Source organism: Rhopalosiphum padi, chromosome 3 (genome assembly GCF_020882245.1).
Source record: "Rhopalosiphum padi isolate XX-2018 chromosome 3, ASM2088224v1, whole genome shotgun sequence".
Lineage (NCBI taxonomy): Eukaryota > Metazoa > Arthropoda > Insecta > Hemiptera > Aphididae > Rhopalosiphum > Rhopalosiphum padi.
The window spans coordinates 52,840,001-52,866,546 of record NC_083599.1 but is presented as its reverse complement, the minus strand read 5'-3'; the positions used below and the strand labels follow the sequence as shown (position 1 = coordinate 52,866,546).

The following is a 26,546-nucleotide window of genomic DNA, read 5'->3' as shown; positions in this document are numbered from 1 at the left end:
TGTAAAAATGTAGAGTTATTAAGTATTTATAAACAAAAAATACGAATCAATATTTTTTTTAAAGATATATTTTATTGGCTTTAATAACTGTGACGGTTACCTAACTAAAGTATTCATAAAATAAATAACCTATAAGGAATAAACAATTATAATATATAGTTGTATTAATAATAATAAATAATAATAGTTATAAATTATGGTAATATTTATGTAAAAAACAATATTATAATAAGTAATAACATCCATAAGTACCTCAGTGAAAAGCAGTCGTGTAGTACATGATGTTAAGTTAATAATATATAATATATTCATAAATGTACGTTACGTACATATTATGTTTACCCGGATAAAGAAAAAGCATTAGGTATTAGATATATTAAGAAAATATTCGATGGACCAATGAAATATAGTTAAAGCTGTTGCGTATAGAAACATGTATTTTTAATCGGCAAATGTAAGTGTATTATCTCCACACGATGTGCTTTTTACTGAGACACCCCTGACGTCCACCTTAACAAAACTAAAATCATACGAAAAATAATTGATTGTGAAAATTATTAAATAAGTAAAAAAAAAAGTTATTATTATTATAATAACGGATACACGACGTTAAATCTACCATCGTTTAAATCTAATATTGTGTTAAGAGTATTTTTTATTCAACGTGTGACATTAAAACTGAGCTTTATGTATTCAATTACAATGAAAGCTTCAATTTCGATAGAGATGATGACTAAAAAACGTGATAACGAACATGCGTAAGTTGAATTCAAACTGTGTACCTATACATAAATATATATCTAACCTACTACCAAAAAAAAAATCTAAGAATTAAAATAAAAATAAAAATTGCGCGAATAAACTTAAGTAATAGTAGCAAAACGACGTGTGCGATTAATTTTTAAACCTAAGAGATAAAAAATAATATCGACAGATAAAAACACACACACTCACAAAAAAAAAAAAATTACATTCGATTACAATTAGATAGGCGAGGAAGGACAAAACAATATTATTATGATCATAATATTTGGTATATTATAGTACGCGTGTTACACTGTTGTGATAGGTTCGGCGAAACTCGAATAGGAGGTAACTCGTCACATTACCGGTATAGCGTTTATGACGTGGACGATCTGATTTGGACGCATTGAATAAAAAAAGTTACATATTATAAAAATATATAAATAATTTGTAGGTATAAATCTATATAAATCAAATGGATGTAATCGGCATCAGTGACAGAAGGCTTCGTTTTTGAATACGTTTTGACCAGCCGATGAGTACGCGATGCTGCGCAAGCTCCGAGATCGCTCGAAAAGCGACGGGTCTGTGTAAATCGGTTCGCTCGGGTCTTCGAATCCTTTTCTGCTGCCGTTGCCACCGCCGCCACCGCTACTGATTCCGCCACCCACTATCATCGCGGTCGGGTTGGTCGATCCCGTTTCCATTGATTCCACCGGAGCTCTATGGAGCGAAAATAATAACAAATGGAATTTAATAAATTAAAAATAACAACATTTAAAACGAATTGATAGTAACAAAACGACTTTCTTTTGAAAAAAAATAAGAAAAGGTATAAGCACGTTGATAGATATGAATTATATCAAAACAACTGTAGTTTAAAAAAAATATTATAGGGTCATAATTCTAATATGCCACATGTCGAATATTACATTAACTCATTCAAACATTTTAATAAATATGTATTTTATACTATACACTGCATTCGCTTCTAAAATATATAAACATTTCATATTCAAATAAAAAAGTTGGTTGCCGAGAGTGTAATATAAAATAATGCATTTAATATTATTATGCGACAAACAAATTGCGTCCATATAAATTTGTGTACGATAAGAAATGCAATATCTTAGATTTTTAGAACTAAAACGGTTTAGGTTGTAGGTTTAGGTTAATGGTTGAATTTTGACCAATAAACGATACTAATAACTTTACTATATAATAAGTACCAACCTTATGTTTAGGAACGGTTTGCGTTTTCCAAAGGACATGTTCGAGAAGAAGCTACGGCCCGAAAACGACATTCTCCCCGTTGACTCGTTGCTACAGTTGGTCGTGCTTCCTAGGCAACTATTGTTCGCCAATTCATTTTTAGTCGTCAACAGCCAATAGCGCCTGTGATAAATGGCAATTATTATAATTATAAATATAATATAACACAGTACACATTCTGTACAGTTGAAATGGCTATTAATTGCAATCCGAGTTTTTCGGCATAAGTATATGATAAAAATATCCATTGTACATGTTAATAAGTTGTAGAAGTACACTTCAACTTAATGATAAATCATTAGTCAAATTCAGCAATTTGGGGCTTGACTTTGATGGGAGGGGAGGCACAGGAGGATGGAGTACCTCAACTAAGTTTTTAGATATTTAAACGTAGGTACTCTACTTTTTTAATGAGGACGCATTTGGACAGTATTTTATTTAATTTTTTAATTAAATTACAAAGTTTATGTTTTATTTTAATCTTTAATAAAATCTGTTTACAACATGTATGTAAGTTTTGAAGATTCTATGATAATTACGTATATAGATTTTGATAAAAAAAAAACCGTGAGAAAAAACTAAGAATATTTTGTCTTCATTTTTTAGAATAAATTAAGTTCATTAAAAGTTGATACATAATAAAATTATAATCGCGACTAGTGTAATTTGCTTACTTGTAGTATATTCCGGCCGACATAGATACCGTGATCAAGAGTACGAAAAACATGAACAGCGAAAATACCATACTATAATATTCTCTGCTCGTCAAACAAACGCTCTGAGGTGCCGGTTCCGACGTCAGAAGTTGTTCCAAAGGCATGTCGTATCGACTTTCATATACCTGGAAAATATACCAATTGCGTAAAAAGTGTTATAGGTAATAGTTATAGGCTTAACACGATTAATGTTTGCACCAAAACGCACCTCAATGACTTGTCGCACTTTCTCTTCTTCGCCTGGTGTCGTCTCCGCTGATTCTTTTGGTTTTTCCACTGCCGTTTTATTTTTGTCGGTACCACCCACGTCCCTACGGCGTCTACCCAATGACGGTTCTGTTCGCCCAGCGTGCAATGTACAATACGCCTGTAAAGTTTACATAAATATGTCACCGTTATAATTACGTCGACAATAATATGATTAAAATATTATTACCGGTTGACAGCCGTCGCGACATGTTCTGACAGTCGCTTCAAATACCAAAAAATTCGATTCTGGAATTTTGAAAGCGTTAAATCTCGCTTCCAATCCATCACCTTCCCGAGCCTTATCCAACCCGGGGAATACAAAGTTATCCACAGGACATCTAAGAATAAAAACCGAAACAATTATTTCGTGTTTTATTGAATTATTTTCAATATAATAATAAAACTAATGTCTAAAGTACTAGTTTCTAGAGAGAACTGTTTATAGGACTTACCCGTAACGATCTATCAACTGCACACTTCTACCACTGTATGGGTCCCTAGCGATGACGTTAGTGGCGAATATATCACTAGCGTAGTTGTATCCATCCTGAGCTTCTAACCGGAATGTCAACGGATCTCCCACAGCAATTGTTTGCGTAGGTCGGCCCTGGAATAGTATCATCAGCCGCACACGCGAACTTAGCGAATTCTCTGCTGGTAAGTATTCAATTGGAATCGGACTTCCAGAACTGTAAATGGAAATCAAGTATTCAGATAGGTTTATGTAACGTACACGATATAGATTCTCGTCGTGTATGAAATTACGCCACTCACTTTGCAGTCATGTAACTCGAAGTGACGACAGCCTCCCCTGGGCCTCGAAATAAACAAGTAAGGTTGTATCGTTTGTCTCGGCTGGTTTGTACGTAATCACTGAATTGTACTACAACTATATTGGTCATTGTATCTCCATACTAAAGTGAACAATTATAAGTGCCAGATAAGTTATTTTTTATTTAAAATATGATTCATAAAGAATGAAAAAACGAAGTAAATAGTAGAATTGCATAAAATTACATTTGTTAGAAAATATTCTTAATATTAATAATTCGTATTGTATTCAATATCATACTTAACTTATAAGCATAAATTACTTATAAGTAACTTAAGCAATTATAAGTTATAAGTTATAGACTTTAAATTTAAAATGTTATACGATATAATTATAAATATTGTTTTAGAGTCAGTGTAATAATTTGTTATTGTACGAATTATGTTTGATATGTGATAACACTATAGGAAATCGAAATAATAATATTATTATAGACATTATAGTTCTCGTGTTTCTTGAGATTACACGGGTTGTGTGCAATATGTATACGTTTAATTAAGCGTAAATAAATGTATCATGATAATATTACCCGTTGCGTTCCACAATCTGGATATCCCTGTGCACCACTGATCCGTAAAACATTTGCAGTTCCGCCATTTCCTCTGTAGAAACATCTGTCGTAAAATCCATGCGTATATATTCTCCCTAAGAATCCTTCCGGTGTACGCAACGTAAATTCCATTCCGTCTTCGCTGCATACTTGGGTCACTGTAAACAATGAAAACCATAGGAAAATGAATAAATATCGCGTAAATTAATACGATGAAAATTAATTTTGTTTTTGGTAGAAGTGAATAAAAAATGTACCATCCAAACATTCTTGACTGCTTCTACTGCCCATAGCTGATTTTTCGTAAAAATCGTACTCTGGCGCGTTTTCAAAGAATGCCGGATTTCCCATATCAACAAATCGCGTTTCCTGGTCGCTCAACTCACAATTTTCTCTTTGTGTCCCATATGGCGCGGTTCTATAAATGTCAATAGAAAATTAATAACCTATATACAGAATTCAATAATAAACTATTTCTAATATCGAATTTTCCAGTTCGACGGTTTTATTGAAATAGTCTGTTTCTCTATTATATTATTTTAGGTCACTATTATTTATTTATTTTTGAAATCATTCAACAAGTGGGTTTTATCTGATCAATAGAAATTATTAAATAAAATATAAAGCACGTTACTCACCTGTAATTGAATGATCGGCAGTTAAAGTCTCTGACCATCGAGCATTCACGTTCACAATGTGATAATGTAGGTGCAGTAATAAAACGCTTGATCAATCCTCTTGCCATTCGCATTCGCACACCCATCTATTATATATCGAAAAATATATTAACACACATTCAATTTAAATATAAATTCAATATATTTTGGAATTTAACCTGTTTAAATCCATCAGTGTCATCACATCTTATGTTGAATGGTCTATTAGCATCGATCCCATTTCCGCCAATTCCGCCAATTCCACCAACACCTCCGCCATAATATCCCGGTATAGAAGGTATACCTAAAGGAGGTCCAAGAGGTGATCCTCCAATTGGTGGTAATCCACCTGGTATAGCCGAAGGTGTGTAGGGTGGTATTGAAGATCCAATAACAGCTGGTGTAGATCCAAATCCATAATTATTGACACCTATTCCTCCACCTCCTTGTCCCAGAAAAGGAGGTATGTCCGCTCCATGACCTCCAACATGCCCCCAATATCCTCCAGGTGCTTCACTTGGATAGGGTCCAATACTTGAACTTACTACTCCTCCTCCACCTACTCCTCCACCAATTCCACTTCCTGCAGTACTAGAATAACCAGGATACGATCCTCCTCCATAAACGCCACCAAAACCGCCTCCTATTATTACATTAATTATTATTCACGTTATTTTACTATTTTAGTTAGTTAGTTTAAAACTCACCTATTGGTTTCCCAGGTGTTGGATAAGGTGGTTTACCACTGCCTAGGAAATTTGATCCTTGGCCTAAAGGATCAGGCCTTGTAAATGGCGGTGACGTAGCACCTCCATCTAGAAATACATTTTTTTATGTAAAAATATATGCCATAGATAAGTATTATTGATTAATTTTAAAATGAAAATATTTTAATCATGTTAAAGTGTAGTATTACTAAATATAATTATATAATAGGGTATATATTATATATACAAATCAAGTAATATTTGAGTTTATTAATTGTTAGTACTCACTCATTAAGTTTTCGTAGTAATCGTAATCTGCGTCATATATCACACGATGTCCGTCTCTCTGGTTGAAACGACTGAGTCTACAAATTCTAAAACGTTCGCTGTAGACGGCAGATCGGCATTGGAAGCTCACTTGTCTCAAACATTCGTCCAGACATTCACTCAACGACCGTCCAGTAATTTCCGAGTGAAATTCACCGCCAAGTCTGCTGTTCCTGTACCGTTGAAATGCCGTATCTGGTCGTCGTCCATCAGCGAAAAGGTGTGACGTCAATGTGTTGTCCGAGAACTCGTTTCCCTTGGCTGTAAGCAAATCACCACCTGATATTTCGTTAGAGATTTGCGCACACACATTGGGTAGGTGATTGATTATAAAAGTGGGGGGGTGTTAAACAAATCATAAAGACTTACGGTTGTCTAAACAGACTAGGTCGTATAGGTCGTGTGTTGGACTACTGCTCACTCTCAAATCATCTTTCTGTGACATCGAATCCTCTTCAAATATAATGCATCGACGAATTTGTTCGTCGTACTCCACTGACCGACAAAAATATCTAAACGAACAATAAAAAATGCGATTGTTATTTAATTTTGATTTTAATAAGATATTAAAAATCGTAATGTTTTTTTCACTTTTCAGCTCGTAAACATTGCGCTTGACATTCGATCAACGATAAATTGGCGAATATGTCCACTTCAAAAGGTCCACCCAATCGTTTATTTTCTTCTTTTACAAATATAACCGGACCATCACAACGTCTTTCAACTGTAAATATACAAATTTCGTTATATTATGGTTTAATAAATATTATTAAACAAATATTTCAGTTAAAATAATATTTATTAAAAACAATTCCTATTTACCATTGAGACATGTGTTTTCTAAATAATCGGAACTAGGATCTTCTTCTAGTAATTCCGGATGTGATCTTCTGGTGAACCGGCTTAACCAACAAGTCTTGGAGGCTGAGTCATAAGTAGCCGATCGGCAAACAAACGTAAATTCATTTAAACACTTATCTTCGCAATCTGTACGGTTGGCTGCTATCATTTCCTTGTATTCACTAGATGGTAACTTAAGTTTCTTTCTGGTGTGTCTTTCGAAAACATAATGCCTGTTCGCACATTCTCTTTCAATTCTACTAGCTGTAAATAAAAGGCATAACATCAACTTGATTGTTACTACAATTGTGTGAAGTAGCGAAATTTTGAGTTAGTAAAATGTTGTATATTTAAATTGTATTCCTACTATTAGTTATAATATATATTATATAACTTTACCTAATAACAAGCAAAAGGTAGGTAGCTAGTTAATTATTAATAATTTGATTTTATTTTAAATTAGGTGCGTAGTAAATCTAGTGTTAGATTAGTATGTTTATATTTATCTTGATGTTTGGAATCAACTCAAATGGAATAAACAATTAATTTACCTAATACTATTATAGCCTTTTTTTGTAAATTCACTGATAGTTATTAAATATAATATAAATGCATAATTGTACAATGTAAATAATAAATACAATGTGCATTACTATTACTCGAAGTTGTGATTTGTGGCTTTTAACATTTGTATGTATCTATTGTATATTTGTATATCAACTCGTATAATAAGTATTAAATCTTCTTTTAATTTATTTAAAATTTAAATCGATGGGTACATTTATATATTTATTCTATAGAGTATAGACTGTAACTATTATATATTATAATTAATAATATATCTTATAACTTGTTAGTGAAAAAAAATCTTGTTGTACAAAGTGCTGATGATACAGTTATGTACAATTAATTTTAATAATGGTGTTAAGGAGTCTTTTCTGAAACGTATGTAAAACTAATAAAAAGATCCTCGACTCTATATAACTAACAAAAATAACACAAACCTAATAGGTTCTTAAATTTAAAAGTATTTCTTAGTATTTATCAAATAATATACTTAACAAAATTTACTTCAAGAGTTGAAGACTGATTATTATTATATTTGTCTATCAGGATTGTTTATAAAAGTTACATAATAATTTATAATTTTAAAGCTATAGCTAATAAGTATTATCTATTAATATTACATTTTATAAAAGTAATAATAAAAAAATAAATCGGTTTGTGGCTTTCGTATTTACAGTTTTAATTTGGTGGGAGGGAGGTGTAGAATCAAAGCCGAAAATTAATCTAGAAACAAAAAAACAATGTGTCTAATTTATTCATACGAGTATATCTCAGTCTCTTAAACTATTAATCTAAGTAATTGTTGTGTACGAAAAATCTTAGACTCAGAGCACAATAATTGTTCGTTTTTCATTATTGATGTATAGGTATTTATTATTTATTATTTATATAATTTATATATTCAAAATATCAGTCCCACTAATAATAAGTATTATTTTATTTATAAAAATGCATTACGGCCTAGAAATGTATACATTTAATAAAACATTTGAAAACACCCGTAAACGTCTACCAAAAATGCAATAATAATAATAAAAATAACAGTGTTAATGTGTGCTGGTCTAACGTTTCTTGAAAAATTGTTAATAGTTAATATTTACATTGAAGTAAAATATGATAAATAAGTTATGGGCAGAAATTTAATGGTAAAAATAAAGTATAATTTACGAATCTAATTATAATATTACATGACAGGCAGAGAAAAGTCAAGCTGAACATGAATATGCGATTATTACATAGCATATATGTATAGAAAATCAAAAAAATAAATTTAGCTATACCATGATCGCATACAAGTTTATAATACCTATTTTTAAAGAATGTTATATATTTGTTCAAAAACATAAAAGTAAATAAAATAATATATACAATTTTGTCTATAAATAAATAGCCGAAAGACTAAAATTGTTTTTTAATTAAAAAATCTTTCTACTGCAAGGTATAGACACCTATTTAACGATTAAAAAGTAAAGAGACTATTTTTAAGAAAAAAAAATTAACCGAATAATATTATAAAAACAAATCTAATTTATTGTTCAATGGTTCAAAGGAAATTTAAAATATGCATGCATTTTCAACTCTATAAAATAACAAATTTCATTGATGTGTAGTATGTAATATATCTACTAAATGCCATCAAACTATTTTATTCATTCTACTTTACTGAAGAACAAAAAAAACCCATAATATGTAACAGTTATAATATTATGTAGTATGTTTAGTGTATTTTTAAATTTTTTATATGCAGCTACATTCTTATTTATTATAATTATTATATGCATACCTTTTAAATGTGTTTCTAAACAATAATTTTATTCAATTCAAATTATCTAATTATTAATCATAATTATTATGTCAGTAAAAAAATAACTTTATATGTATTTGAAAATAATGATCTAAATTGAACTTCCCAGCAATTTAAATCGCGATCGGTATCACATATGAGGTCATTAACCTCATGTCGATCACATAACGCAACATTATGGTTGGTTGCACATGGTGTGTTTGACCGGGGGTGATTATTATTGTCCAGAACAAAGATAATTTATCCGTCAATCGAGGTCGAAGTAAAAAATAAAAATTGAACTTATGGAATACAATGGGATATTAGAGGATCCAAATGCATATTTTAATATATAGCATCACGTAAACTATGTATGTTTATATAATGATATAATCACGTTTATATAATTCTGTGGAAAAAGTGTAATATTGTTTATTTTAGTATAATATGCAGAGATATACGAGTACCTATATTAAATCGTCTCTGCAATCAGATTTGGTTATTTTATGTTTAAAGGTAAAAAATGTACTGTACGTATATTGATAAAATCAGGAAAAATAGGTAAACCATATTATAAATAATATCAATATATTATGAAAAGACTAAACGGCTAAACAAACTACTCGTACACAGTATTTTAATATTTTGTTTAAATGTTTGCTTATGTTTAAAAAGTCTACTTATTCCTAATAAAATAAATACCATGTACCTGCCATTATAGTTTTGGAATATTACAATTTACTGTAAAATATTTTAGTTATTTTTATTATCTGTGGTATTTACACTGATAATTTGCAAGAGTTAAATATATTTTAGTTTTGAAATATTAACTCTATAAAGACAATAGTAATAGTAATATATTCTGAAATAAATTTAAAATTAACATTATATAAATAAGTAAATACCAATATTTGAACAAATTTATTAGTCTGTAACATTTTAGTTAACAATATTTTAAATTATATTTAGCCCTAAAATATAACGAGAAAAATAAAAGGTCACTTAAAAATTACGTAATTAGTAAAAAATTATTTTCTTGGGACTATTTAAGCATTTCCTTTCCTTTATTTATTTATTTTTTTAATATCTAAATCAAATCATTCTATGAAGCTAATTTATCGCTATTGTCAGTAACCTAACAATATCGACTTCAAATTTACGACAGTTAATAATATTTTAAATAATACTTTATTTCATATCAAATTTAGAAATCAAGTTTATAATATCATTATATGTTAATATTTTCAGTTGACTAAATGTACATATTTTAAATAATACAGTTTTGAACGAAAAATTAACAATAACAAAAAAAAAAAATGTCAATACATAGCGGTATTTTGTTTTAAAAATGTGTACAGAACTTAATGATTAGAAATTGTCAACAATTGTTTAAAAATGAATTTATACCATGATTGAAATGTTTAAATTTCTACTACTAATAATAATTAGAACATTTTAACATAAACAGTAGGTATTGAAATCATAAGTATATTATCGTTTTATGCAATTATGTAGACATTTTTTAAATTTTTTAAACAAATCAAACTGTAAAAATAAGTAAGATATTTAAACTTATTAATGGTTATTGTAAGACTATAATATAACAACAACACTGTACAGCTAAAATTGTATACGAATTTAAAAAAAAAAACGAAGCTAACGATGTAATAATAATATAATATATCAATATATGTACATAGTATGTACTTATTACCGGTATTAAACATCACGTACACGGAATCGATTATTGGCGATAGGTGGGCTGTTATACAATATATATAAATATCAATTATTTTATAATCTATCCACTGCGCATGAGCATGTCTAATTAACCAGGAGAGGTGACAATAATTTATACATTATAAAATTATAGCTATACGTGACATCGTCCTCCACTATTGATATAAGAACCTTGATCATAATAAACGAGTATAATAAAAAACAGATCACTAAATTAATTATAAACGACGGGTACAAACAACGAGTGAAATAGATAATATTAAAAATTTTGAGAAGTCGCTTTTTTCGTATTGCTGGTGAAAATTGTATAACTCTAAACCGAAATTACTTGAAACAAATTCAATAAGCCTGTGTGTTTTCGAGCTTTTATTGTATAATATAGGTGTGTAGGCAAAAAGAAGCTAATTCTATTATCAAATCGTCGTGTTGTCGAATGCCAATGGCGTATACTACTACAAAACGATTAAGCTGATTCGTGTTAAAATCTCGTCCAAAGTCAATTGCTATGGTTATTATTATATTTTTATAATATTTAATTTAATAATAGATATTAATTAGTCAAGTATTTGATTTGAATTTCTCTCCAGACTCCTTTCTAATTTTATTGATTTCCCTTCTTTACTAGCTAAAATTAGAGTTTCAGAGCCCTCACAAGTCGCATATAAAAATAATGTTACTATTCATATTTCTCTATCTCCATCTAACAATCTTTCGAATTATCCCGTTTTCCGCCCTACTTAAGATTGCCTATGATAATTCATAATTTTGTCTTTAGCCGTCAAACAATTGTTCTTATACTTATTCGTATTTGTTATTTTTTGAACATTATTGTAGGTATAATATTATGAAATCACGCGCCATTGTTATCTTAATAAAAAATAAAAGTTAAACCGTAACATTATTAAATTATTTCCCGGGTGATCGATTATAATACGTATTAATGAAAGTTCAGCGTTCGCGGCTAGCAGTTATACGTAAGACAGGGCTCAGTGATAAAAAAAAAAATTAATATTACACTGTGTATATTTGAGTACTTACACGACAGACAGACTTCGGTATAGTGCACGCTGTTGGGCACCAGCACCAGAACGCCGATGCCTTCGGGGTGCGCCTGTTCCCTTGTCAAATAGCACGTGGACTCTTCGTACTCGACCGTGCCACTAAACGACGCGATCCTGCTGCCCGGCTGGAAGTCGAATGATGTGCATGTCCGTACAAGATTGTTGGTGGCCGTGCGGTCGCGCAAGCACAGCTCTTGGCACTTTTCCAGTACTCGGAATGGCGGGGCCGTGTCGCGTACCTGTGCAATATTATTAAGTATAAATTTATGACGTCGAAGGTGAACACGTACCGCAGTGTATTACGGGGCCGAAATTAGAATTTTCACACCCTTACACTGGCCTGGGTCGAGATCATAGTCATTTTATTAAGGCGAATGGGGGGTGGGGGGTGGAGGTACAGTCGCATAGATCGTTGCTTAAGTCCCTATGGAATAATTAATTACCGACTTGTACCATTCTATTCATTCGTTTTTATTTTTTAATAATTTTCATGTTACATGAATGTTTAAAAAATCATCATAAAATGTTAATAACAAAATTATGAAAAATATCTTATAATTATATTCCTTTATTGTTAAGAGCCTTTATCCGTGGTATCTCCGAGTAATTAGTAGAAGTACAAGAACTATATTATGTGAGACTGTATGTATGTCCAGGTTTAATAATCATAAAAACGAATTTGTAAAATATAGCTGCAAACAATTTTAAAATCTGAAATGAGCAAATCAATTATGTCGAAACTCAATTATTATACTTATACATAATTTTTTTCAACTAAATTGTTTACCAATTATGTGATTTAAATAAAGTTCACAAAATATGAATCAAAGTTAATGTACATCATATATCTATTGAAATTTAATTTGTTACCTACCCGTTAAAATTAAAATCACAATACTTACATTTTCAATCTGGTTTTAGTCGTTCTCATTATCCTGTATAAGTTATGTAAACTCTATTATATTATTAATCATATACCCACCAAACTATTTGTTAGTTTGTGAGAGAGATTTTAGAATTTCCAGATTTTTTAGTTATAATTTTTGTTATAAAATTAATTTTACGTGGTGATTTTTTTCTCGTAAATGAGACATGAAAATATAAACGACATTTTGGTTAGTCTCGGTATACAAAAAAATGCTGTAAATCAATTTTAATAAATTTATATAATTTTGGTCGACTATTTATTCCACTAGGTAGATTTAATCTTTAAAATTATTAACTATAAACGATACAATGTACTAATATTTAATAACACTTATTACAGTAAATCATTATTTTGGATTAAATATGCACTTTTTTTTTCTTTTTTGATAAATTATAGCTATTATAATTATATATTATTATAAATGTATTGTTTAATTAATATAAATTATATATATATCATAATGGTTTTTAAATAAACAATACATTAATGAAGTTGAAATTATGAATTAGTAAATAATAAAATATAAATACAATAAAAAATGTATGGATAATTTCTACAAATTAAATTTAACTTAATTTTTATAAGTTTAAGGCTGTATGGAATCATAGGTATGTAGTATGAACAATAGCTTCCAATATGAAGAAGCTTCAAAATAAAATATTATAATAGTTACCAATCTTCTGAATAATTTGTTTTTTTTTTAATTTATATATATATATCTGTATATCTATTGTATAATATTATTTTTGAAAAATTATGAATTAAAAACAAAGTGTACGCTTATAATAATTTATAGGTAATTTATAATTATATATTATATACATTTTGACGAATTCAATAATTTTATAGAAGTGTTATAGGTCAATAATAGAAATATAATCTCAATTTCTAAAAAGTGACTATAAGTAAAAAATCAAAGTGGAACCTTTTTACATCATTCCTACGCAATTAATGTAGATTATAAGCTAATAATATATACTCACCACGTCGTCGTCGAATCCTTGTAACTGTTGGTCTGGTAATCTTTCGTAAACAATTCGGCCGACGCCTTGATTGCACGTTGTTTGTGCTGAAAAAAATGAATTTTCAAGTACATTACAATATTGTCAGAGCTACGTATTATAACCGTTTTATTTTATAAAAATATGATTTAGTATGTGCCTTAATATTAAATAATATTAAAATTAAAATTAAATCGCGCGTTTATACGGCAGTCGTATTTACCGGCGGAATGTGCAGCCGAAAACAGCATAAGACTCATTACGTACGACACGTAATGAGTTCGCTTCATTTTTGTTATCATGATTGCACAATGTACGAATGAATATTAAATCAGATCTGCATGCATGCAGTTCTGTGTTGAAATTAAATTAAATTTTTAAAACTTATAAAAATTTGATGGATAATCGTTTGTAACGATGAAAAATTTACATCACTCGACGAAATACTGAAACTGTACGAGAATTAGTGATATAGGAGACTATATAGGTAATATGTAGATATGCGCGCAGAGGCGATAGGTATACTATAATCATATATGAAATCGAAAAACAGTAAATAATGTTTTCATCGTCATAGTGTGACGCGAACTAGTTATGGTTTTATACATGTCCTTTCCGTCCACGATAAAATTTCAATAGTATGAAAAAATAAATAAATGCAAATCATACGTGTCAGTTATGGTGTGGGTTTTAGTGAGTAGGGGGTTATTAATTTGTGTCAAGTACAATTTATCAATTAAATTATCGATACATATGTAATTTAAAACTAATGCGATATCGCGATTGTCATTATTACTTGGTGAAACTGTAAATAATGCAATAGAATACGCTAGAATATAGAAATATGTTTAAACTATCATTATCATTAAATTGAGGTTATCAAAAGTAGCATTAAAAATATTATAGTATATCTGAATTGTTACTAATACATTTAAATTTTTACGTTTTGAACAGTTTTGGTGTTATTTTAATAAACATAATTATTATTAAATTATCAACAAACTGATAATAAATTGACGAATGTCGATCAATATATCATAATTATGATAAAATAATAATTAGCTCCATAATATGCAACAAAAATGACGACAGAGAGCTAACAAAAAATTTTTTCTCTGTCTTATCATTTTATTAACATGTCAACAAAAATAAAAATATACAAATAAATTTTAACAGTTTAGTATACACTTTTATTATACTATAATATATTTTCTAACAACCTTTTTCTTTAACTTTTTATCAATAATATTTTTTGATAGTTATAAATAGCTTAAGAAATTTTATACGCTAAATATTAAATCTGTTTTAACTTAAAAAATAATAATTACTATTACAATTATAATAAAATTAACAATCGTTTTGGTTTTAAGACGGCGTGTCAAATAGGCAAAAGTAATACGCGTAAGAGTAAGGCATCGTTGTTAATTTTATTCAAGACAATTTATTTTATAATAATATTATTATAATTAGTGCATTAATTAACTCGTCGTCCAATGATCGTTACGACTTTATGAAAATAAGGATTCATAATCTTTTTTAATATTAAATAATAATTACTATGTTGGATAAAATGTTTGGGCTAGGTCAATAGTGGAGACGAGGGGAAATGTCTGCGTGCAGAGGTTGGTAAACCCAGCGGTAACAGGACCGGAAACAAGGAAAACTCACCGTGACTTCCTGCAGACCGCCAGTCAACGTTCGATTGTTATTTGACACAGTTTGGCAGGCCCATTATCGTTGGTAAAAAAGTACAATACCCGAAATCCGTTATTGTGCACAAAAGTCCACCATAACCGTGTGTTAATCCGGTTACTCACAATGTGTCACAACTCCCAATAATAATCTAATGGTGTATTGTTTGCGGAGATCGAATTTCGCGACTGGTAACAATTACTCGTATAATTAAAGACAATTGAACAGAATTTGAGATTATGTCAGGACAATTACGAGTGTTTTTCGTGGCAGTGAACATTTCGAGGGTACGATAACAGCACAACGAGAACAAAACGATCGAGGGAAATTTTTGATCTGAAATAGCAGTACCGACCCCCGCAACCCTCTTAATTTCTTAATATATAAATTTTTTTTATGTTTGAGTTGAAGTTTAAAAGAATATTTCAATATTTTATTAAACATTATTAATATACTACAAGGTGAATTTATAGTAAAAACTATGTATAGTTTGTATTCGTAAAATATTAATTTTGTATGTCATTATTATGTTATACATTTTATCAATGAGATTTTATAATATTAAAATATAATATATGAACTAAAAAAAATAAATGATGGACTCTCAAATGTATGAAAAAATATAAAACATAATAATATGTAGATATTTTTTTACTTAACAGTGATTTTTATAAATTATTGTCTAATACATATTCTTCACTTAATCAATTATTAATTGTATTCAATTTGTAAAACTATTCGACTTCTTTACCGTCGAATTATTCAGTTATTATTGCTATACTTTATAATATATTAAAAAATAAAATTTAAAATGTCACTCTCCAATATAATTAGTGATAAAAACTTGACGATATCTTATTGAAATCAATCGCGTCACTTTTTGGGTAAAATTTTAAGTATACTTTTATATTTTTGCATTGCAATATCGTCCGCAATACAGGTCCTTTCAGACAAAATATGTTTTACACATTTTTACAATTTTTTTTTTTTTTATTATTATTTGATCTTGTGTCAAATTTCAGTGACTAATCGTCAAACATCTAAACTAATGGCATTATACATACGTATAATATCAAAATAAGCATGTACATAATGTTCTCATTTCCGGTGAATCGATGTGACGGATATGAGGTTATGAAATTGTCGATAATCAGTAAGACGCGTTTCTGCACTCAACATGAGCGTTCCTATTTCCTTCGACGAGTTCATAAATATAACACGGATTTTTATTTACTATGTATATCTAAAAAATGTAATACCCAGTGTTGGTTTTAACAAATTTTTACAATTATTAAATTTTTATTTAATGTAAAAACTCGCATTTCATAAACACAATACATTCGTAAACATACACAATTATACACACACACACACATAATATACGTACTGTATTAGTTATAATATGTGTGGAGCTTATTATAATAATTTGGTCCTTTAACACTTGTTCTCTATTGCGAATCACTCATGCAATAACTTGTGGCGTTTGGATCTATCCGACAAAAGAGTGCAACGAACCGCGGGGTGTTATCGTTACGATCTATACGCACTCTCGGCGGCCATGAAACGTTCGCAAAGTCGGAACCGATTCACAATATTATGTATACATATATATATCTCATATTATAATACGTGGAAATACGGGGGAAATAGTTTAGATATTATTGGCCGACATTGTAATTTATAGACGATAAGAAAATAAAATATAACTACTAATCGTAAATCCCAATAAATGAATTTCGCCCGATATTAATTTTTTAACGCAGTTAATATATAGACTACAATTGGCAGACAGAAATTGCTGTGAATATTCACCGAATATTTATATTTTGTCATTTACTATTTTCTAGACAACATATGACTCCAAATATTTTGGCTTTTTATAGACTTTTGAAATTCTTTACTTTATGTATGATCACATATTTTTTGTTTGTGAGTAAAAAGGTATGTAAATATAATGTACGGTTACTCATAAATTTTTCTTACTGGAATTTAAAAAAAAGTTTAGCGTAAAGCTATATCCTTTTTTTAAAATACGTCAAAATCACGAAAATTTGAAAATTATTTTGTAGTTAAACATTTATAATATTTTAAATTGTAATTATTTCAATTTAAAAAAATATATTTAACAAAGTTCTTCATATGAAAATTACAATAATCATTAAACTTCAAAAATACATGCACAATTTGTTAATATACATTTCAAGTTCAAATTTTGATAACAATTAAATATTTAATTCAAATAATATTATTCGTTGGCACTTGAAAACTTAAAACCATTAAGTATATTTTCATTAACTAAACACATTGATATTTTAAAAATATTCAATAATGTTACCTATTCACACTTAATAAAAAGTTATTAACAGTTAATAATGTATATAAAATAATTATGTATAATTAAATACCAATATAATATTAAATGATAACTTAATAAAACAAAATATATGCTATTTATTTTTTGAATAATATTTTTCGATCTATACCTTAATAGATAATATACTCATTTAAAATAAATTACTTTAACAATATAAAATAATATGCAATGAAATCCTTGATAGTAATATAGACTGATAGAAGGTACTCAGAATAATTTTACATATGCCATATTATAATTTATTATTGAATTAAAATTTAACTCATTTATAACAAATATTTACTCAATACGAAATTCACCTGATGCTTCTGATGCTTACAATATAACAGATCGACTTACTCGGTTTTTTTTTATAACTTTTTTGACTTAAACAGGGTGCATTTCTTGTGTCTAACCTTTTTAAACCTACTTCCATGCATATATTTCTATCGTGATATTCAAAATTTTTCGTTCGTGTACATTATATCATTATGTGTCATAATTTGGTTTTGAGATCATTTAGTTTAGTAGATTGCCAGATTTAGGTCTAAATGAAGCCTAGGAAGAATCTGCAAGTATGAAAATGAAATTATTTTATTTAAACATAATACATTTAGTATCTGCGTTTCAAATTTGTGACCAAAAATCTGACTGGATATTGCAATAATATATTAAATTGAACTTAAAAAACAATATTCTTTACAACGTCACTGCACATAAAATCGTATAATGATTGATTTTTCACCTGATCCCAGTGACTAAAAATAAATATGATCTAACTTTTTTTATTTCTTTGACATAAATATGTGGTATAGTAGTGAAATTCATTAGAGTACTTATAACGTTACATAGAAAACTCAATTATAAACTTTAATGTTATACATGCAAAACTTACTGTGGACATAAATGTAATTTTACCAACTACAAAAATTTTTATATGTCATTTATGATAACCATATGTATCATATGATTATATAAGTTAAAAATATCATAGTATTATACTATTAAAATTTAGCTTGGATAGTTTTACAAAGCTCGAACTTTAATCATATAATAGCTATTATATTGTATAAGATACAAATTATATTTTTACTTACGTTACACTAAAGTGTAAACAAATTATTATTTTTAATACTATTAATACTAAGGATCTTTTAAAGAAAAAAAAGAAAAACAATATAAAGATTATTGGTTAGAACGAAACTCGTATATTTTAAATACTCTGAATATAATTTAATAACTCAATGATAGTGTAATGTACTAATGTAAATAAAAGTTCTTTATATCTACTGAATAAAAAATGAAAATAGATACAAAATAAGGTATAATATTATTTCCAACAAAAATCAAAATAATAATATCAACAGAAGATGAATAAATAAAACGTTTTTAATCATGATAATAGACTTAGGTTTAAATTATAGTTTAGTAAATATGTGCTAAATTCAAAATCTGAACAAAAAAAATTTTTTCAATACATTTGTATGTTATATATTCTTAGGTATTACGAATTCACGTATTATAATATAAATTCATAAAATTTCAATTACTGTTATTGTTGTTTATGACCAAATTAACAGCCAAAAATACTATTTTATTAATTTTAAATACTGTTTTGTTGGTATATAATGTCGTAAATCAATATATCTAATAGAAATTTAATAAACATGATGCAATTATAACAAAAATAACGACCAAAATGAAAATTAATTAATTTATACGTATTTATGTCAAGGACCTAGTTACATCCCTAATTGCATATTTTTTCTTTTTTATTACCGGTTCGCTAAACCTGTATTCGTGGCTAGCCCGGTAGAAAATCGTATAGGCATGCGTAAAAATGGAAAATTATATGTATTTAAAAATAATCTACAGATGTGGTGGTACGCGTCATCCCGTCAAATCTTTCACCCAAACGCGTCATTGTAAAATCACAGATAAATAATTACAATGATTAAAAATCTCAGTGTCTATGCATATACAAGCCATAACATTGTGTAATGAGTTTATGGGTATACGATATTGAACGTTTTTTTGTTCTATTCGAATTCCACGGATCGTTTGGTAATTTAATTACAGGGCCATTGGACCCTGAGTTTGCATTATGTGCGCAACCACTGTGACTGCACCGACCGGAAGGACTAATTACTATTGTTGACCAGTAGCTACAGCCCCTCGAAGTCGGCGCGTATATTCCGCGAAATTGCGACGGATATTATCGGTGGTGTGCTGAGGGGGAGAGTGAAACCAGACTTAAAAAACATATTTTGAGTTAACGAATTTTCGAACACACTATACAAAACTACCCAAATTTTATACTTAGGATTCGCTGTTAAATTTTACATGCCGAGCGATATAAGCGCAATTTACTCAAAATTATATCCGTTTTCGTACTTATAATTCTATAAAATCCAATAAAATTTTTATCACGTGAAATTTATATCCTAAAATAATGTATAGTTTTTATAGTTATATATCATTGGATTAAAACGTGTCAATTTCCAGTAGCTAGTAATACCTATGGAGTGTGCACAACAATATTCATAAATATATGTAGCTGTATATAATAGTACCAATAATATAAATTGTCGAGATATCATAATTTAAATATAAAAATGTCAATAATAATAATCATATAATAATAAATAACTAAATAAGTATGAACATATTATAACATTACAACATACCGTTTGTTAGCATTTTTAAAACAGTGAGAACCGTGATAGCTTGAACCATATTTGGTAAATAATTTGTTGATGTCATTTTCGCGTAAATCACAAATTAAAAAGTGCTAGCACATGTTCCGAGTGTCCGACACTACGAACAACAAGTGTTTGACGACGGTCCACGCTAGTAAGAGTTGTGTGCGCGTGGATCTGATGTACAATCGAATAAAATATATATGATGGTAAAAAAATCAAGTATCGAAATTGGCAAAAAAAAAACGTTCGATGTCCCGTCGATGTCCGCGGAAATAAATAACGAAAAACTATGTACTTGACGACTTTAACGGGAGACACGCGGCGTATGGTGGATGGGTCGGATTTCGGACGACTGAAAAACACAACCGACCGGATCGACGGCGCGGAGCTAAAAGATCGGCGGACGCTGTGAACTGTGATGCGAGCGCTCGGGATCTCCACGGGTGAATATCCACTGTCCTTGGGCCAACGTCCACGCACGAATCCGGAAGTGCGCGCGACTATTGTGTCCGGGAGATCCGACTTCCGGGAAAATAGCGCCGCCGGCTCCGCGAGGTGTGAACTCGCGTTTGTGTGTGTATGTATGTGGTTTTTGTACGACGAACATAGCAGAGGGGACCGATATCGTGAGTTCGTCGAACCGATTCAGCTGTCACCGCACGAATTTCCATCGCTGTCCATAAATGTATACATTAAATATTAAATATGTATATATATATATATATATATATCTTGTTATACACATTGTAATAAAACTACTGTGTGTAAGCCGTATTTAGAGGAGAGGGCATGGGTTAGGTTATTATTGCCGGGGCGTGGCTAATAATTGGATTAAGAAATGGTTAGTTCAAAGTAAAATATAAATACAAAATATCCTAACGTGTTTTAATATATATTTTTTCGATATGCAAAATTTTCTTTTGGTGACTGAAACGGAAAAAAAATATGTTTAAAAAATTAAAACTACTGCAGCAACGGTTATCTCCGGTATTTCACTGGGTAAGTATTGTTGTTTTATAGGTATAATGTTATGTGGATCGATTGTTTTTATTTTTTTTTTATCTGCACGTCAAGAGCGGCAAACGTGTCTACCAATGAAATAGCACGGTTACGCCATGCCGTCACGCATCTAAGAACGCTCAGCGTCTATCGAAATTATGTCTTTAAGGTTCTCGCAAGACCAAGACGCCGTGCCGTGGGCGGGCGGATCTGGGCGGTGCCTATAGATCACATCGCTGATATGCCTGTATACTTGCCGGTAATAATCTATTCTAGCGAATACCTATATGTTGGGAAAATATTACATTTTATGTATTATACGCGCTAGATGCGACCGAACCGGTGTTTCTTATAACACAATTACGTTACGCACAAATCCTGGTATTGTATTTTTTGCATAGGTACCCATAACAAGTTAGTGTAAGTCAATACTGATGTAGTTCTGTACTGCAGTGAACGATGTATTAATATATTAATAATAATGAGTGACAATGCGACATTGTACAATCACGTTCATAAGTTATGTATGCATGCTGTTAAACAAAATTTCAAAAAAAAAAATAATATCAACAAACAATTATAAACTAAAAAAAAATTGTTCATTTTATTGAGTCATTAAAATAGGTAAACAAAATTGTTTATAAAAATGTAAAAGTATTTATAAATATTATTTAAAGAGTTCTTACTTGCAGTTTTCAAATGTTATTTCTTTACCGAGTTACTGAGTGTTCAAATACGTATCATAAATATATTTTTTCAATAAGTATCTGTATCTATATTTTAATTCTTTTAAAAATTAACTTTTACGAAATTTAATGCTTACTACTTAGTTTATTTTATCATATATTTATATTGCTATAATAATAGTTTATTTTACTATTATTAAAATTTTGTCGAAAACATTGCATTAATTACATTTATTTTTAATATTTAGTTATTTTAATACCAATTACAATATTTATATCAAATATTGTAGTTATAAACTTTTGAGTCAATAGGAAATTACTGTATAACGTATTATATTAAAATTAAAATAAATGTTTTGAAAATAGCATTAAATATATTATAAAGTATTTTTTTTTTTTTTTAATTGAACATTACAGCTTCGGCAGCATAGGCCATTAGCTTTGAGTTTTATACAATTATATACTTAAAAATATATACTTAGAATAGGAAAAAAAACAGTTTATACAATATTAGTGACTTATTACAATTAATTATTATATGCTTTTTTCTAAATTTAATGCCTTTTATAAAGTATTGTAATATACATAAGAGTTACAAATTCTGCCTTAACTAAAATCGTTATTCTTCATATTATATAAATATCTAATTTCTAAAACGATTTTAACTTCAAATGTCTATGAAAAAAATTGTATATATACTTTTTAAATTGTTTAATTTAGTATGAAATATTGGTGAGAAATCTTGTATTATATTTTAAAATCTATTAGCTATAAAGATTGAACAATTAATCAATTTACGAATTTTATAAAAAAAAATAACTTCAAACGTTTATACAAAAAATTTGATAATATCGAAACGCCCAGAATTTATAAAACGCATTTATAGCTTCATAAGAACTTTTTAGAATTGTATAAAAAAAAAGAAAAACACAAAAGTCATCAACATACGTAATATAGTTACGCTAATTTATTATTGTTAATAATAATTCAATAAATTATGTAATTTTATATTATTATAAGAAATAGCTAAAAGGTATAAACAATTTTTTATATGTAGTACAAAACTAAAAAACAATATAATATTTAATTTTATCGATTTTATTCAATAATAAATACTAATACCATATAAATAAGCAAAAACTACTTATACTAAATTAATGGGGACAAATCTTAACGAATTTTTTTTACTATGATAAATTAGTAATAACGTATTCTTAAGTTTTTTCTGTTATAACTTATAGTATTATTAGAATCATAGTTTTACTATTATTCCATTACTTTTTATTGCTCTCTTTATTTAAATAATAAATTACTGTTAGGTTAGTGTATTACCTCTCTTGTGTCTACTTCTATGAGTAGAACTATTGACTAACAAAATATAATAAAAAAATGATTAGTTGTTACTTTATGTTTAATTTTACCCTCTGTATTAGCAAACTATATAAAAATAATACCTACTGCTTGAAACCAACACTTTTTATACCTATTTAGGCAATCTTAATAGAAGGTAGTTTTTATTTAAACTTAAAATTATATGCTTTAACATTTTATAATAGTATGCCTAATTCCAATATGTGATATCTTTAATTTTGGAATTTAATAATCGTATTTTTTTAAATTACAATGAAAATCAATATTAATCTTACGTTATTGAGTAATAAAAATATATATTTAAATCAATGTCTATAGTTTTGCTATATGCGTTTAAAATATTGATTGCATCTCCTGAAAAGTGTAAATAATGCAGTTAAGACCTGATATGGTTGTGGTTTGAATAAAATCATCTTAAAATCAATTGTGTTAAAAAAATATATGGCAATGCGACTAAGCGAACAATGAACAAAGACTGCACCATGGCTGTGGGCTGTTGGCCGTTGATCGTTGTAATGGAAATATTCGTGAAAACTACATTGCCAATAAAAGCAAAACATTTCACATTTGTAAATGTATAAATCATTTTAAAGATAAGATATACTTTTTAATTATTTAATCCTTGATAAAATAAATAAAAATAAGTCAAATTTATTTTATTATAGTGTTCCAAACTAATAACCATTATTTTTACACTCGATAAAGTTTGCAATCATTTCTAATTTAATTTTCATTAAATACGTACTAACCTAGCCTACCTTAATTAATGCAAATTGCTTTCTTTTTTATAGGGCAATGTCAATTTTAATGCATTTTTAAATATCATTACACAGGTCACTGCAGGGTTTGAATAAATTAAATTGCAATTATTTGCACTGCAATTCAAGGATATGACAAAAGTAATTAAAATTCTCCAAATCTGATTTAAACTCAAGCTAATATATTTCGAACAATCAGTATAAAAATAAATATTCATAACTTCAATATCTTTCGCGGTTAAATAATAAACCCAATTCAAAATAATAATTAGAACAATAAAATCTCCCACATAATATAGGAACAAAGATACTCCGTATTTCTATGATTACGACTCTTTGGTTCAGTTTAGAGTAAAAGCACCTATTATATATTTTATACAAAAGAGCATTTCCTGTGCATTTACCGGATAGATTTTTAATATTTATAATTTTGAATAAATTATTAATAGTTAAAAATAATCAAAATTATTTTAAATTAAAAGATGCTTATATTTATAAAAAAAATTAAATATTAAAAATCCATCCGGCCAATGCACAGGAAATACTCTTTTTTATAAAATATATAATAGGTGCTTTTGCCCTAAACTGAACGAGAGAGTCGTAATCATAGAAATACGGAGTATCTTTGTTCCTATATTATGTGGAAGATAGACAGAGAAAACAAATACTGGTGTAGTGATCTTTTAAGTATATTTTTTACTTTAAACAGTAAATAAATTTACAGCAAACATTAATATTCAGACATTCAGTGTTGTTGGAAATGCAATTGTATTTCTATGTAAGCACTAAGAGTTGTTAGATTTATTTAACATTCATTCTAAAAGAATAAAATTAAATATCATTTATCGTATAATATTTCGTACTTCTATTTTTTATTATTTATCATGTTTTTACCGATCAGATAAATGTGGTGCCGGATGAAATTATTGTTAATACATGTAGACTAACCTAACTTTAGTATATACTATATACAATTATACGAGTAATTAAATAATTTTAAGAGCATTTAAAAAATTCTGTTATGAATGCATTAAATCGTATTTTTAAGGCATTTTTCTTGTTTTATAGAGCCTTTTATCTTCTCTACCTGGGCTACAGTAAATATACTTCGATCAATTTACCAAACGACCAGTTTTATACGACCAATTCACGTACTCTATCTACCTATATCAATAATTTAATTTACGTTAGTTTTTCTACACCGATACACCAAAAACCGTAGGCCATAGCAGCCATAGATCCTTCTCGTCCAAATAATACTAGTTCACGAATATCGCTTAGTTCTATCTTTTAGCATTTAGCCAAAGTTTGCATAAATATTTATTTTGTATTTTAAAAAATTCCTATAAATTATACATACTATATTATATTAAGCTCATTAAACTAAATTTTTGTCACTCGTCATTTTTTTAAAAACACGACACAATCATGATCTCTAATTAAAACTCGTTTAGGTATTTGTTTGATGTAATTAAAAGCACAATCAAAGTAATTTATTCTGGTGATATTATAGACCCAAATCTGAAGGCCCTGCAACACACAAATCTATTTGAAAATGAATATTTTCAGACAAAAGTCAATTAAATGACCGAATAATTAGTTACATTCCGACAAATCTCGTTTTACTCTATAATCATTATATATGTCGGCATTGGAATTTTGCACATGTGCCTATAACCTTGCGAAGTAATGGAACAATATAATAGGTGGAATGAATAACTGAATATTAAAATACTATAATAACAAAATATGTAGAAACAAATACACAAACAATATAGTTTGACTGAATATTATTATAGTGCTATATACAAGGTAATTCATTTAAGTGTCTACGTCTATACTAATTTTTTTACGTCATTGTAAAATAACGTTTTTTAAAGAAAATATTTTTTTAAATTTTGATCATTTTCTAAAATTAAATTTTTTTGATTAACAACACAAATTTTAATTTCATAGTAGAATATTTTTTGGCGTTCTTTAATGTATAAAAATTAATATCAAATTATATAAAA

General features: G+C 28.4%; 1 protein-coding gene across 2 annotated transcripts; it reads right to left on the bottom strand.

The window, feature by feature from the left end:
• Positions 1-132: 132 nt before the first annotated feature.
• Positions 133-21,168, bottom strand: LOC132924510 (uncharacterized). Of its 2 annotated transcripts, none has more exons than XM_060988875.1 (19): positions 20,706-21,168; positions 13,956-14,041; positions 12,022-12,283; positions 6,876-7,157; positions 6,645-6,777; positions 6,423-6,565; positions 6,015-6,332; positions 5,727-5,834; positions 5,199-5,662; positions 5,002-5,126; positions 4,621-4,781; positions 4,343-4,521; positions 3,756-3,895; positions 3,434-3,670; positions 3,169-3,319; positions 2,941-3,099; positions 2,691-2,857; positions 1,978-2,139; positions 133-1,467 (listed from the first exon to the last, which is right to left on the bottom strand). In XM_060988875.1, exons 1-19 carry the CDS (start codon positions 20,779-20,781, stop codon positions 1,236-1,238), a joined length of 3,585 nt encoding a protein of 1,194 aa, XP_060844858.1. In that variant the 5' UTR covers positions 20,782-21,168; the 3' UTR covers positions 133-1,235. The 2 variants fall into 2 exon arrangements, with proteins under 2 accessions (XP_060844858.1, XP_060844859.1); XM_060988876.1 differs by having other exon boundaries at positions 6,015-6,314.
• Positions 21,169-26,546: the final 5,378 nt, after the last annotated feature.

What these genes read in the sequence shown, in the direction of transcription:
- LOC132924510 (XM_060988875.1), bottom strand. Translation starts at nt 20,781, where the DNA reads ATGACATCAACAAATTATTTACCAAATATGGTTCAAGCTATCACGGTT. An exon ending in AGAAAACACATGTCTCAATG is followed by an intron (nt 6,778 to 6,875) that starts GTAAATAGGAAT and finishes GTATATTTACAG; the next exon opens with TTGAAAGACGTTGTGATGGT. An exon ending in AAGTGCGACAAGTCATTGAG is followed by an intron (nt 2,858 to 2,940) that starts GTGCGTTTTGGT and finishes TATATTTTCCAG; the next exon opens with GTATATGAAAGTCGATACGA.